The sequence below is a fragment of the Cavia porcellus genome, unplaced genomic scaffold (assembly GCF_034190915.1).
Source record: "Cavia porcellus strain 051 isolate PalLab524CR breed Dunkin Hartley unplaced genomic scaffold, mCavPor4.1 scaffold_12, whole genome shotgun sequence".
NCBI classification, from domain to species: domain Eukaryota; kingdom Metazoa; phylum Chordata; class Mammalia; order Rodentia; family Caviidae; genus Cavia; species Cavia porcellus.
The window spans coordinates 8498540-8511851 of NW_026947495.1; the positions used below are offsets into that span (position 1 = coordinate 8498540).

The 13312-nt window shown below is 56.4% G+C and overlaps 1 protein-coding gene across 1 annotated transcript in view; it reads left to right on the forward strand.

The window, feature by feature from the left end:
- Hs6st1 (heparan sulfate 6-O-sulfotransferase 1) overlaps positions 1-12919 on the forward strand; it is a 32045-nt gene extending 19126 nt beyond the window's left edge. The window contains exon 2 of the mRNA XM_003478761.4: positions 10189-12919. Within this exon, the coding sequence (XP_003478809.2) occupies positions 10189-10897 (709 nt within the window). The 3' untranslated portion in view covers positions 10898-12919. The remainder of the gene's footprint in view (positions 1-10188) is intronic.
- Positions 12920-13312: the final 393 nt, after the last annotated feature.

A 13312-nucleotide genomic window follows, 5' to 3' on the forward strand; every position in this document is an offset into this window, starting at 1 on the left:
AGAGGGAGCCGGATGCAGGAAGAGGGCTGGTGAATGCTTTGGGGAAGAGAGAGCATGTGCTCAGGCAGAAGAGTTTGTGGGCATGTGGCCAGGCTGCAGGGTCAGCCCAAGCAGAGCCATGAGCCTTCTCCTTGTGGGGGCCCTCCGGACCTGTACCCCCACCCAGCAGAAAGGATCAGGACAAGGGAAGCAGTAGAAAACAAGGAGCTCCAGGCTGAGGCTGCCCCCTTCCCTGCATGTACCTTTTCAAAGCCCTGCTCTGCCAGGCAGGGTGTCTAATGCAGGCCAAGGTCACCCTGCTTGTCAGCCCCTGGAGAACCTGGGCCATGCAGCCAGGGCTTTCCCTCAGGTGCATGCTGAGCTCAGAGGGAAGCAGCTACCCTGACTGACGTACCCACTGAGTTCCCCTGGCACCCCAGGAGGCTACAGAGTAAACCACAGCTTTCATGCTCTGAGTGAGACCCTGGGCTGGGGCAACAGTGAGAAGTCCCTGTGCTGGGGGGCCTGATGGACCAGGAGGCTCTGTGCATTGCCCTGACGCAGTGACCCCGTGCTTGGACAGAGACCCTGGGTGGCCTCCTTTTAGTTCTGTCCTGTCATTTTAGCACAGCAGCTGAGAGTCCATATTCAGAATCACTGGGGAGAGGGGGACCCTGTCCTCCTCCCGACCTTGGAGGAAATGATTTCATCATATGAAAAGAGCTCTTGGGCATGGTGGCACACAGCTGGAATCTCAGCACTCGGGAGGCTGAGGCAGGAGAATTGTAAGTTCGAGACCAGCCTGGGCTACAAGGTGAGCTCAAGGCAGCCTGAACTGCATAGAGAGACCCTGTCTCAAAAGACAAAAAAAAGCTCTTGTCCAGCTGGGCATGGTGCCATATACCTGTAACTCAGGAGGCTGAGGCAGGAGGATCACCACGAGTTTGAGGCCAACCTAGGCTATGTAGCAAGACCCTGTCTCAAAAAAAAAAAAGCTCCTTCCTGTTCATCCCTTCCTGAGAGCTTATAACATTATAAACATTTGCCAAGTGCTTCCTGTGTAGGGTATTGCTGAGATCCATAATCTGTTGACAAGATGAGTCTCATGGGAGTGTTCTTATTAAACCAGTCTTTCTCCCCTGAGAGCCACCCTTAGTGTAGTCTCTCATGTTCTGCACTGGGCTGAACTTGGTAAGAGTCTGCTGTGGGTTTTAGTGTCTGTATGGTAAATGAAACGGAGTTCACTGACCTTCTCTGACTGTCTGATTAGGGGGTGGGCTGACCCTGGCCTAGTAGAATCAACTGGTGATTTTTCCCTCTGGAACTGCAGTACAGAAGAGTTTCCATAAAAGTGGGTAGTCTGTTCAAAATGGCCTGGCCTTTTCTTTGAAGGGATTTCCCTCTTTGCTTTTTATTTTGAAAAATTTACAGTTGGAGGAGCAGGAAAGTGAACCTGTTACCTGGATTCCGTGATGTCCCACTGTGTGTGCTGCTTTGCATGTACGTATGGAGTTCCAGCTGTGCATGCACCTCCATGGACACACGCATGTGCAAACGTACCAGTGTGCCCGTGGTTCTTACCAGAAACACACAAAAGTAAAGTGAAGGCATTTTCAGTACCGTAGGAAGAGTTTTAACTACTGCTGTGCTGAGCCAAGTTGTTCAAGAAGGAAGCAGATGCCAGGGTATTCTCTGGGAACCCCACAGTCACACAGTGGCACAGCCCTCAGCAGGTGGGCAACCTGGCTCCCACTGCTGACTTCCATACCCACTTGCTATGGGCACTCCAGAGTTGGGCTCCTCTGAGATCTGGGAACCTGGCTGCACAAGGGGCACCATTGCCCACCCACAGAGGGGTCTGACAGTGGTACCCATGCCATGCCTTGTAGGAACACAGCCAGAGACGTCCCTATCCATCCCTCCCTTCCCCTGGATAGGCACAGAGTACAGCGGATGGGACCTGAGTGGTTGGGGTGGAGGATTGGGAGGATTCTTGGTTCTGGAAAGACCAGTATATCCAGAACCCTGGATCTCTCTTCAGTCACAGCTCTCTTCTCACCCAGAGGCAGGTCACCCCCACTGCAGGGGTGAGAGGGCAGTGGAAAGTGAGCCACTGCCTTCATTTGGGTGTGGAATGGCCTCTCTCTAAAGTGTGCTCTCGGCTATGAATTTCTGTCTTGCTCCAGAGCACTTGAGGCCGCTGTCTCCAGGCTCCTCCCTGCTCATGTGGGTGAAGGTGTGTGCGTGGGGGCTGTGTAGCCTCTGCTCTGGGCCACAGCCATGTGGGACCCTGTGGGAGAAAATTGGGCGATTTCACCTAGAATCTTGACTGCTGTGAGGACTCTCAGGACCTCCTCGCCCCATGGGACATCCTCGCCCGATGCAAACATGGGCTTCAGAGCAGTTTAACCCCAGGAAGGCAGACAGCTCACAGTGGCGTGGCTCTGGACACATCTTAAGCCTCTCTGACTCACACCTCCCTCAGGAAAATCACACTGAGTCGTGTACATTATTTTTTCACTGGTTCATTTGTCAGCTAGCATGAGCCTGTTTGTGAAACTAGAGAAGCACGGAGAATGCCCAGGGCGCTGTGCCAGGGACACGCCCTCTGGGCCCCTGGCTGGTGTTGTGATTCTACTCCGTCTCTTCAGAGCCAGGTTTGTGTGCTTTGCAGTCTTGGTCTCGGGGGCCCTGTGAGCCTTGACGTATGGGCTGTGGTCCTGCCTCACTCAGAGGACCCAGAGCACTGTGCCTCCTGGTTACTGCCGAGTCACTGCCCTGACCCTTCCCACACAGTCCTTGAGCACTCCTGAACCCTATAGGGACAGTGTCCGGGCATAGCCATGGCTTCACATGTGGCCATGTGTATACAGGGTGTATGCTTGGCAGATACTGGAAGTTGGCATCATCCAGTGGTCTTCTGATGGGGACACTTAGCCTGCACTGGATACCCTGACCGGGATAGCGCTGCCCTGAGCCTTGCCAGTCCTTGGCATCCCTCTCTCCAGGGCATGAACAGCGGCTGTGGTCGTGAGTGTGCAGCCTGTGGGAGTAGGGAAGGCGCAGTCTTAAGTCCTGGCTGGGTAGCCGCCTAGCAAAAGTCTAGAGGCTTCTAGAAAGAGTAAACTTAATATCTCCCAGGTAGGTCAGGAGACAAGCCCTGGAGGCTGGTGCCAGGCCATGCCATCACGTACACCACCAGCTGCCCAGCTGTCCCACTGAGGGCAGCTGAGGAGCAGAGCACCATCATCTCCCCTTGACCCTGAGGTGCGGGCCTGTGCAGCTGACCAGAAGTGGCACCTCACCTGCCAGGTATCACAAGGCAGCAAGAGCCAGGTGAGCAGTTATAAAATAGGAATGAGCCGCTGCCCCTCGAGCCCAAGCCTGGCTGGGTTGCCACCTCATCAGGACCGCTTGCTGGAGTGCTACCCTGAGCAGTGAGAAGGAGCTTGGTTGGGGAGGGGTGGACAGCAGGCCAGGCCGAGGAGTTTAGGTGCAACCCCAGCATAGCATTGCTTCTGAGTGTCCACTAGGAGAGGCCCATGGCCGCAGTGCTTTGGGAAACAGCAGATAGGAAGCTGTCAGACAACCTGCAGCCCACCCTCTCTCCCCCAGAGGTTCGGTGGACAGCACCTCCAAGCCTGGCCTTGTGGTCCCCTCTCAAGGCAAGGCTCCCAGGACACCTGGAGCCAAGGCCAGCCTGGTCTGACCCCAGCCAGGCAGAGCTGGTCATGGTCCTGGTACCTCAGTCCAGTCCCCTGTGTACTTTAATAGGGGCTCACTGTGCTCTGTGTCAGCTGGGAAGTGTGTCTCAGGGAGGGGCAATGCCTCTGGGTGTATCCACCGAGGCACTGTGACGGAGGGCCACCCTATCAGGAATGCCAGGTGACCCGAATACAAGCTGCAGGTTGGGACTTTCCACCCATCCATGCCAGTGCAGAAGTGTGATGGGCATGGCCTGCGTAGCAGTTCCCCGTGGGGCTAAGAGCAGCAATCACCTTCTATCCTCTGTCCCTGGAGTCTTGCAGAGTCCTTGTCAGGCATGGAAAGGTCACATGATGGACAGAACACATAGCTGTGAGTGTGGGTACGGGGTCACTGCTTCTTAGGGCTGGCCGGGGCTTCTGGCTCTTGGGTGCCTTCAGAGGGGCTGGCTCTTTGGAGACCCACATGCCCTGGCCCAGGCACCCTGCCAGTGCCTCAGCTTCACTGTGGCATAGCTCTGCAAGAGTAAGATGTCTCAGTTCACAGCCTGTTCTTCCCTAACATTCTGGTCACCTCCCTCATACAGCAAGCAGACATTTCTAGTGCCCAGTACAGCAGCAAGTGTTGTCAGCTGAAAGGAGGCTTGTGGAGTTGTTTACTTTTTCACATATATCTCTTAATTTGGTATTTCCAAGCAAGGATGGCAAATGTCATCTTCTGCACTGTTTACTAACAGTGTCCTGCAGCCACATACTTGGGTCAAGTCTGGGCCAAGCTGTCAAAGCTCGTCCTGTCCCCTTCTGCAGGGGCCCCTTATCTGGCTGCTTCACCAGGGCTGCTGCTCCCCACGTCTCAGCTCTGGCTCCTGACCCTTCCCTCTGAAGTGCTTGCTTAGTGGGGTCTTTAGTGGCCACGTCCTGTGCATGGCAGGCCTTCCTGTCCTGTGCACAGCAGGCAGGGGGACAGGCTGCTGAGCAGGAGCAGAGGCCTGGCCCAGTAATCTGAGTGCCTCCAGGGCCCCGTGCATCTGGTAGGTGCCAGAGTTAGAGGTTCTGCTGCAGACCTGCTGTCAGGAGGCTGTGGTGGGAAGAGGCGAGTGCTGCCACTGAGTCCTGTAAGATGCCTCTCTTCCCAGAGCCCCAGCACTGCTGCCTGTTGCCAGGAGGTCAGGTGCTCCACCCTGCAGGTCTTTTTGTCACACCTCCCTTCCCTACCTGTAGACTCACATGGGAGCCAGAACTCACCCCTCCTCCTTTAAGTCCTGAGTGTTTAAGTGACTCGGACAGTGGCGAGCTCCTTGCACCTGTGGATGCTGAGAGGCTGCAATGCCCTCTAACTCTGATTGCAGCACTCTGCTAAGTCCTTGCAAGCCTGGGAGGGAGGGGGTTTGTCAGCTTGGTTAGTGGAGGCCAGAACTGGACGCAGGGACCCAGTGACTCCCTCAGGCCACATGGCAGGGTAGGGGGAGCTGGCAGAGCCAGGCTCTGTCTATCTGATGCCAGGCCTTTTATTTTATTAATTTTATTTGTGATACTGGGGGTCACGCCTAGGGGCCTTCTACCACTGAGCCACACCCCCAGCCTTACTTGGTTTGGTTTAGTTTAGGACAGGGTCTTGCTGGGTGACCTAAAACTTGTGATCCTCCTGCCTCTGCCTCGTTTTATGCCTGTGTCTTGGGGAGTGGGTAGGCTGAGAAGCCCCCCAAGAGGAGAAGAGCCAACCAGCTGCATTGGCCCCTGGCTTCTGCTCTCTGTCCCACCCAGATGGACCCTGCTCACCTCTGCCCTATGTGTAGTGGGGCAGCCCTCACCACCACCACCACCCTCGCACATGTTCCAGGACAGCAGTCAGGCCCAGGTGGCCACTGGGTAGGTTGACAAGCACTCCGTGGTACTTGGTCTCCATGGTACTTGGTCGTGCTGTGTTTGCTGGAAGCCAGAGGTCAGTTTCCGAACCTGGACTGATCTCGAGAGGCCTGGGTGGGAGCAGCTAGCCAAGCGGTCACCTTGTTCACATGCTGGCCATGTTGTCCTGGGAGAGGTGGCCGTGCCTCCTCTGTGGTGTGGGTGCTGGCCTGTCCGGCAAGGGCAGAGCAGAGTTCACAGGCATGTGTGCGGAACAGATGGCAGAGACCTGGGAACAGATGGCAACAGATGGGAGGGAAGCCCCAGAGAAAGAAGGAGCCCTGTTGTGGGCCCTAACACAGAGCTGAGGAGGGCCTGTTCCCAGGGGGTACACTGGTACCCCCCCCAGCCAGGCTGGCAGGGAAGGGTGTTTTGTGGCCAGAAGTAGCTCCTGAGCCAGAATACTGGGAGGTGTCCACTTCCTCATCGGGAGGGAGCAGGCTCTGCACTGCATACCTGTAGCCCTGCCCTGTCTGGCCTGTCATGGGACAGGCAGGACAGGTGGCTGTAATAGCACTGACCTAAAGGTGCAGTTGTGCAGAGACACTGCCCAGATCATCTCCTCCTGGAGACCTCCCTAGCTCCTCTAATGTTTGGGAAGTGGCACACAAACTCCCAAACCAGGCCTTTTGTGGGAATCCAGGGGCACCTGCCACTGCAGCAAGAGTCCACACCCTGGGTGGAGGCTGAGGCACTGAGAGACAGGGAAAGGCTGTCACCTTCTTCCCAGCCAGTCACTGGGGGAAGGAAGCCGGAAGCAGCTGCTGTTACCTGGCAGGGAGCCAGTGAGTCCAGGTGGAGCCAGCCTGAACGACGGGACAGACTAGGAAGGCACTCCCAGAGCCTTCCGGACCCTCGTGTGCTGGAGGCCCTGAGGATAGGTTGGCCCAAAGCCCGGCTCATCTTGCTGGGCAGCACACCCTGAGCTCCCCACATCCTCACCTGGCAGCCTGACTGTGGGCAGAGTTGAAGGGCCCCACATGAGGACTCCCAGCATCCCTCATCCCTCCACTGCCTGCTCTGTACACATACCCGCTGCCTCAGCTTCCCCCATCTGGGTTCCCTGCAGGGGGAGACCACACTGTAAGTACTCCTGAGCTGTCCTCTTGTCACCAACTATCTGCCCCTGGCTGACAAGCAAAAGAAGCCTGTGTGTGACCAGAGGATTCCCGTCTAGGAGTCCTGAGGGGCAACCTGCCCAGCTCCCCGCAGGAGGGCACTGCCCATGGTAGGCCAAAGTCCAAGGCATGGGCTCTGTCCCCATGGTGCCCAGGATAGCCTGGTTTCTGTTTAAAGTCACCCTGCCCAGTGATGCCCACTGCAGATCTTCCTGGATTTTCCTTTTTTTATTTATGCAACTTGCCTGGCTGCGCTTTATAGGAAGTGGACTGTGACTTTGGCTCATAGTTGAGTCACAAAACACTGCCACCTGAGACGCAGCTCAGACAGCGGTCAGCAGGATGCCCAGGCCAGCTCTTCATGGGATACACTCACCTGGCCAGCAGGGCACAAAGTGAGTCTCCAGGTGAGCTGTCTCATTGGGCATTGCTGCTTACGTCCAGGAGCACCAGGCAGGACTGCCATGGCTGGCTGTTCCCCTAGTAGCTCCGGAACACCCTGGGTCTCTCTCCAGCTGTAAGAGGACAATGCCACAGGGAAAGCCTGAGCACTCAGCCTCACCTGGCCTGCCATCCATACCTAGTTCACTGGCTGTCGTGCCTTGGTGCCTCTGCTCTGAGTAAACGGGTTAGGTCTAGAGGCCAAATCGCACCATGGGTCCTTTCTCCCTTTGAAGAGAAGTGCAACATAGGCAGCCCTGCTATGGGTACAGTGGGGAGGCCTCAGCAACCTGGGCTGTTTCACCTCCACCAGCCCCAGAGAGCTGTGCTTCTGCTTCACAGTTCAGAGTGACTTTGGGTGCACTTATCACACCCACAGTCCTGCCAGCACGATGGACCCAGATAAGGCATGTCTGAGGACATCCTCATGGCAGACTCGGGCTCCGTCCTCCTCTACGTCTGCCATACTGCTTCTAAGCCTGTCTCTTGGGGACCCATGTGAACGTGGCTCGCTGTCCTCAGACTAGATTCCTGCACATCTGTGAGAATTCCCTGGCCTGGTCAGGCGTGGCGGCGTATACCTCTAATCCAGCACCTAGGAGGCAGAGGCAGAAGGATGCCAAGTTTGAGGCCAGCCTAAGCTGTAGAGAGAGCTCCAGGCCATTCTAGACTGCGGAGAAAGACGGGCAGCCCAGGTGAGCTGAGACAGCATGCTGCACTTGCTATAGAGGGGGTGCTCATGTGCTGCTCCCTTTCTGCAGGAGCTAGGACTGCCAGCGGGCTGGGGCCTTTCCTGCTGGGGTGTCCTAGGCTCCAGCAGCAAGTCAGGAGTGGGCAGAGGAAACCAGTGTAGGGCAGCCAGGCGTGGTGGCTCACGCCTGTAATCTCAGCACTCGGGAGGCTGAGGTGGGAGGATCGTAGCGAGTTCGAGACGAGCCTGAGCTACAAAGTGAGCTCAAGGCCAGTCTGAACCGCATAGTGAGACCCCCGTCTCAAAAAAAAAGACAAAAAAAAAAAAAAAAAAAAAAAAACCCAGGGTAGGACAGAGCACTATTGTCAGGTGGAGGAGGGCAAGAGGCGCTGCTGCTGTGGGCAGACAGGTGCACTCTTGAGACAAGAAATGGTCTCTGGAACAGGAGGGACTGCTGAGCGGTTATGAAGGCAGCCCAAGGAGGACCAGGTCTTGGGATGGGCTCCCAGATTTGCCAGGAAGGGCACTGTTACAGGGGCCGTGTGGGGCACATGCTTGGGAAGCTGGGGTAGGAGGAGCACTCCAGGCTCAAGGCCAGCCTGGGCTATGTAGTGAGTGTTTTAAAAAATCTCTGCACTTGGGGCTGGGGATTTAGCTCAGCAGCATAAGCATCTGCCTTGGAAGCAGGCAGTCGTGAGTTCGGTCCCTGGTACCGATAAAAAGGAAAAAAAAAACCAAAAAAAAAAAATTCTCTGCACCTTAGAAAGTCGGGGGAAGGAAAGTGCAAACCTTTAATGCTGGGCCAACTGCCAGGTGGGGTGGCGTGGGGCCGGGGTGGTACTGCGTGGGTTGTCCAGCATCTAAATGTCCCGGCCCAGATGACGGTGGCTGGTGGCCCACATGCTAAGATTTAAATCCACTTTTCAATATGCGGCCCTCCTCCTCTGGCCCTTGTGGTTCAGTGCAGGACACCCAAGTTGTTACTGTCCCTGCTCTGGCCTGTGGTCGGTGCCCATCTGTGCAGAAGTCCAAGTGGTACTCGAGTCTTCCTGTCCAAATCAGGGCCAAAGCCTGCTCCTCAGCCACCCTGCTCACTCCTTGCTGCAAGCACCTCAGATCACCTCCATCTACCCTGAGCGTCCTTCCAGAGACTTTTGTGTCTGTGGAGTAGGCCCCGGCAGGTCTGCAGTGGTCCTTCAAGAACAGCCTCAAGTGGCAGGGCATAGCCCACAGGGCTTCCATCCCCAGCACAGCAAAGAAAAGAGTATGAACACTGATAGAACTGGAGCCAGTCACTCAGCAGTGAGTCCAAGGACGGACGGATACAGGGTTACAATCCTGAAGTGGCTTCATTAATGACTCCAGAATGGAGCAATACTCATCCCACAGGAAGGTCGGGGGTACCAGTGATCAGAGCTGAGGAAAAGGCAGAGGGAGGGAGAGGCAGTGAGGGGCCCTCATAGGGCCCCCTGAAAAGGCAGGGACAGGGAGATGGACCAATGAGAAAAAACCTGCTTAGCTATTTGCAAGTTAGTTTTTTGTAAAAAGGCATTTTAACATCCTGATTGGAACTGGTCTGTTTAGTTCTCTCCCGATTTCTCCTGATTGTCAGATGCAGCTTCATTTGGGTTTAGCAGGAGCTTGAGTATGAGTGACTCCATTTCCATTTACAGACAAGTCTGTAGAAGCCTTGTCCAAAACAATGGCTTCCCATGCTTTTAGTGCACAAACTCAGGAGGGAACACCTTCCTCACCCATAGGCTTGGGCACACTGCGGGCACACTGAAACAGTACCCACGGAAGCATCAGGGCAGCCACAGGTCACAGGTGGTATTAAACCCACCATGGGGAGATGCCAGTCTGGCTGCCATGTGCACCCCTGTGCCTCTGGAGGATGAAGCCAGACACCGGCTAAACACTTGGCTCATCGGGGGTTGTCATGCACCAGGAGCTAACAAGCCACTGGGTGGCCCCAATTGACCTGACATTGGCCTCCCACACTCCAGAGGGGTCCTTCCCCAGGATTACCCTTGCTCTCGGTAGCAGCCTTCCCCAGGCAGGAGGGGGATCAGAAGCACCTGTGCCATGGGCAGTTCTGTGAGGAACCTTGGGGTTGACCCCCAAAGAGCTAGCAGGCACAGGGAGCCAGGCCTGGTGCTGTGGGGCACTGTCCAGAGCTGATACCTAGCAGCCGCCCCAGGCAGGTCTCTACACATCTGTGTAAGAGCTGAGCACAGCGGGTGGTATCAGACAAAGCCACCTGTCCAGGTCCCATGGTGGACACGCATGTAGCAGGGACCCTGCCCTCGTGCCCTGCCTTCCCCTCACCTCCCCTCCACTCTCGTTACAGGAAGTTCTACTACATCACCCTCCTGCGGGACCCCGTGTCCCGCTACCTGAGTGAATGGCGGCATGTGCAGCGCGGGGCCACATGGAAGACCTCACTGCACATGTGCGATGGGCGCACACCCACGCCCGAGGAGCTACCACCCTGCTATGAGGGCACGGACTGGTCAGGCTGCACACTGCAGGAGTTCATGGACTGCCCCTACAACCTGGCCAACAACCGCCAGGTGCGCATGCTGGCTGATCTGAGCCTGGTGGGCTGCTACAACCTTTCCTTCATCCCCGAGGGCAAGCGCGCCCAGCTGCTGCTGGAGAGCGCCAAGAAGAACCTTCGAGGCATGGCCTTCTTTGGCCTGACTGAGTTCCAGCGCAAGACTCAGTACCTGTTCGAGCGGACGTTCAACCTCAAGTTCATCCGGCCCTTCATGCAGTACAATAGTACACGGGCAGGAGGCGTGGAGGTGGACGAGGACACCATCCGGCGCATCGAGGAGCTCAATGAGCTGGACATGCAGCTGTATGACTATGCCAAGGACCTCTTCCAGCAGCGCTACCAGTACAAGCGGCAGCTGGAGCGCAGGGAGCAGCGCCTCCGGAGTCGGGAGGAGCGCCTGCTGCACCGCGCCAAGGAGGCTCTGCCAGCTGAGGATGCCGAGGAGCCAGGCCGAGTGCCCACCGAGGACTACATGAGCCACATCATCGAGAAATGGTAGTGGCAGGGGCTGCCGGAAGGCCTCGTAGGGCAGGGTGAGACCGGTCACAGGGCCACTCAGAACTGCTGGGAGACCCCACACCTGCTCACTGGAAGGCAGGTAACATCTTGGGAAATGGAAGAGTGGGGCAGGGTTTCTTTGCTGTCCTCCCCAGCACAGGCCTGACAGATGGGCATATCCAGCCTTTGGGGGCAGAGGGAAGCAAGCTGGAAAGATGCCACAGGCACAGTGGCATGGTAGGGCTTCTGGAGCAGGGGGCATCCCTGCTGCCCTGACTCCCACATTGTGCCATCAGCTAATGGTTTGGAAAAAGAGACAGAGACTCTGAAGAGAGGAGAGCCAGGCCAGGAGCAAGCCCGATACGAACTATGCACACAGCCACGCTTACCTTGTGCAGCCCAGCAGGGTAGCATACCCACTTGCAGAGCCAACCCAACACCCCTTGGCCTCCAGGGGCCCCAGTGCCTAGGACCTGGAAGCCACCTCCCTAGAAACACAGCAGTTCAGGGGTCTCAGGACTGGAGCTCCCACCTCGGCCACCTGTCAGTGACCAGGCGGGCTACCTAGCTGCCGCAGTCCACTCTGGTCCCAGCCCTGGAACTCAGATGCCACTCGCCGACTTGTGATCAGAACCTATAGTGCAGCTGGGCCTTGGGGTACCACTGGGCAGATAGGGTACCAGGAGTGCCCCTGCCTGTTCTCCCTGACCTGTCGCCATCCCATTGCCGGGACTTTTACTCAAGGGCTCATATACTACATTCCTGTGACCCTTGCATAAAAGTACAGTCAGGCCCTGTCACTGGGAACAGGGCTGTTGCCTGTGAGTCCTGCCCTGGGCCGCAGCGGTTCTCGGTGACCAGGAAGGTAACTCAGCCCCTCAGGTTCCTGACGTGGCATGGCCCACCCCACAGGGTGCACAGCCTCCCCACACTTCTCCCAACCTTCTCGTAGGCTGGCCAGCAGCCTCCACAAGCCATGTTGCATATCTGTTGGAAGCACTTGCCCTGTACCCTGTCCCTCAGTTCTGGAGGCCACCTGCTGACCCTGCAGCGGGACAGGCCCTCTTTCCTACTCCCGGTCTCTCTGGGCCACTGGAGGGTCCCGTTCTGAAGGGTTGGTCACCACAGCAGCAGCAGGGCCACTGGCAGAAGCAGCTTCGTCTTTGCTTGTCGTCTATACTGGGGCCCAGAAGCAGGATGGGCTTGGCAGGCACATTGGAGATGTGGACACCCACTCACCCCCGGTGAGTGAGTAGAGTGGCTGTGTGAATGTGCAGGCCCTGTCAGCATCTGGAAGCGGGCTCCGTGCTCTTCGTTTGAGTGCACCCTTGGAAGATGGGGATTTGGGGAACCCTGGGGTCAGTTTTCTCATGCTGTCCTCTCTCAAAACAGAGCTTGTAGCACTGGCCTGAGCGCAGACTGTCTTGTACATACTGGGTATATGTTAGCTATGCCCCGCTGTCCCCATGTACATGGAAGCACGGGTTTCCCCACGGTCTCTTTGCTGCATTTGGAGACAGTCCTACCCAAGGCCAGTGCCATCCTTGGCCCTCGGCTGTCCGGATGGCCCTGCCCGCCCAGGCTGCCTGCACTGGGGCGAAGTTTCCTTGTGCCCATGGCATTTCCCAGGACATCAAGGAAAGAGTGGCCCCATCCTTGCTCTGCAACTGCCCCCATCCCACAGCCCTCCGGGGCTGAGTGGACACAGTGGTCACCAAGCACCCTACAGACCTACAGATGTCCCTCCAGACGGGTTCCCTGGAGGGGAGCCAGGGACTGCAGAACTGTCCAAGCAACAAGTCTGTGAGCTTTTTGGGAACTGGAACTGTTTCACTTGAACCCAGGAGCGTTTAAAGCTTTATTTATTTATAGCTTCTTATCAAAAACAATAAAAGTGTTGAGAAATCTTTTGGTTATTCATACAAAAAAATGAGTTGCTGATGGAGAAGCAGGTCATAATCACCTAATTGTTTCTGTCTAGATCGAGAATGAATGTTAGCAGATGAAATAAACCAGAAAAGGACTGCTGTGTGCTGTGGTCTGTGGGGGGTCACAGCTCCCCGCCCCTGCCCTCTGCCACCATCCACCTCCAATTCCTGAGCCTGAGTGCACTGTGGCTCTTGGCCTCCTGCAGGGACCAGCAGTGAGGCCAGAGTCGCAATTACCAATCACTTGCTACACTGTTTGAAAAGATGACAATAGGTGAGAGAGGCTGCCAAGACAGCCAATGGCCTCTGGTCACATTTGCAGTGAACTCTTTTCCCCTCCAGTTTAATTCAGAACAACTTCAGATGACAAATGCACAGACCTACACTGCACTGGTTCTTTTTCTCTTGCCAGTGATAGCTGTCCACACACAGGGAGCTACCAAGCAAAGGGGTCCGTTCTGGTGTGCAGTTCGGGCTCAGCCCAGGTA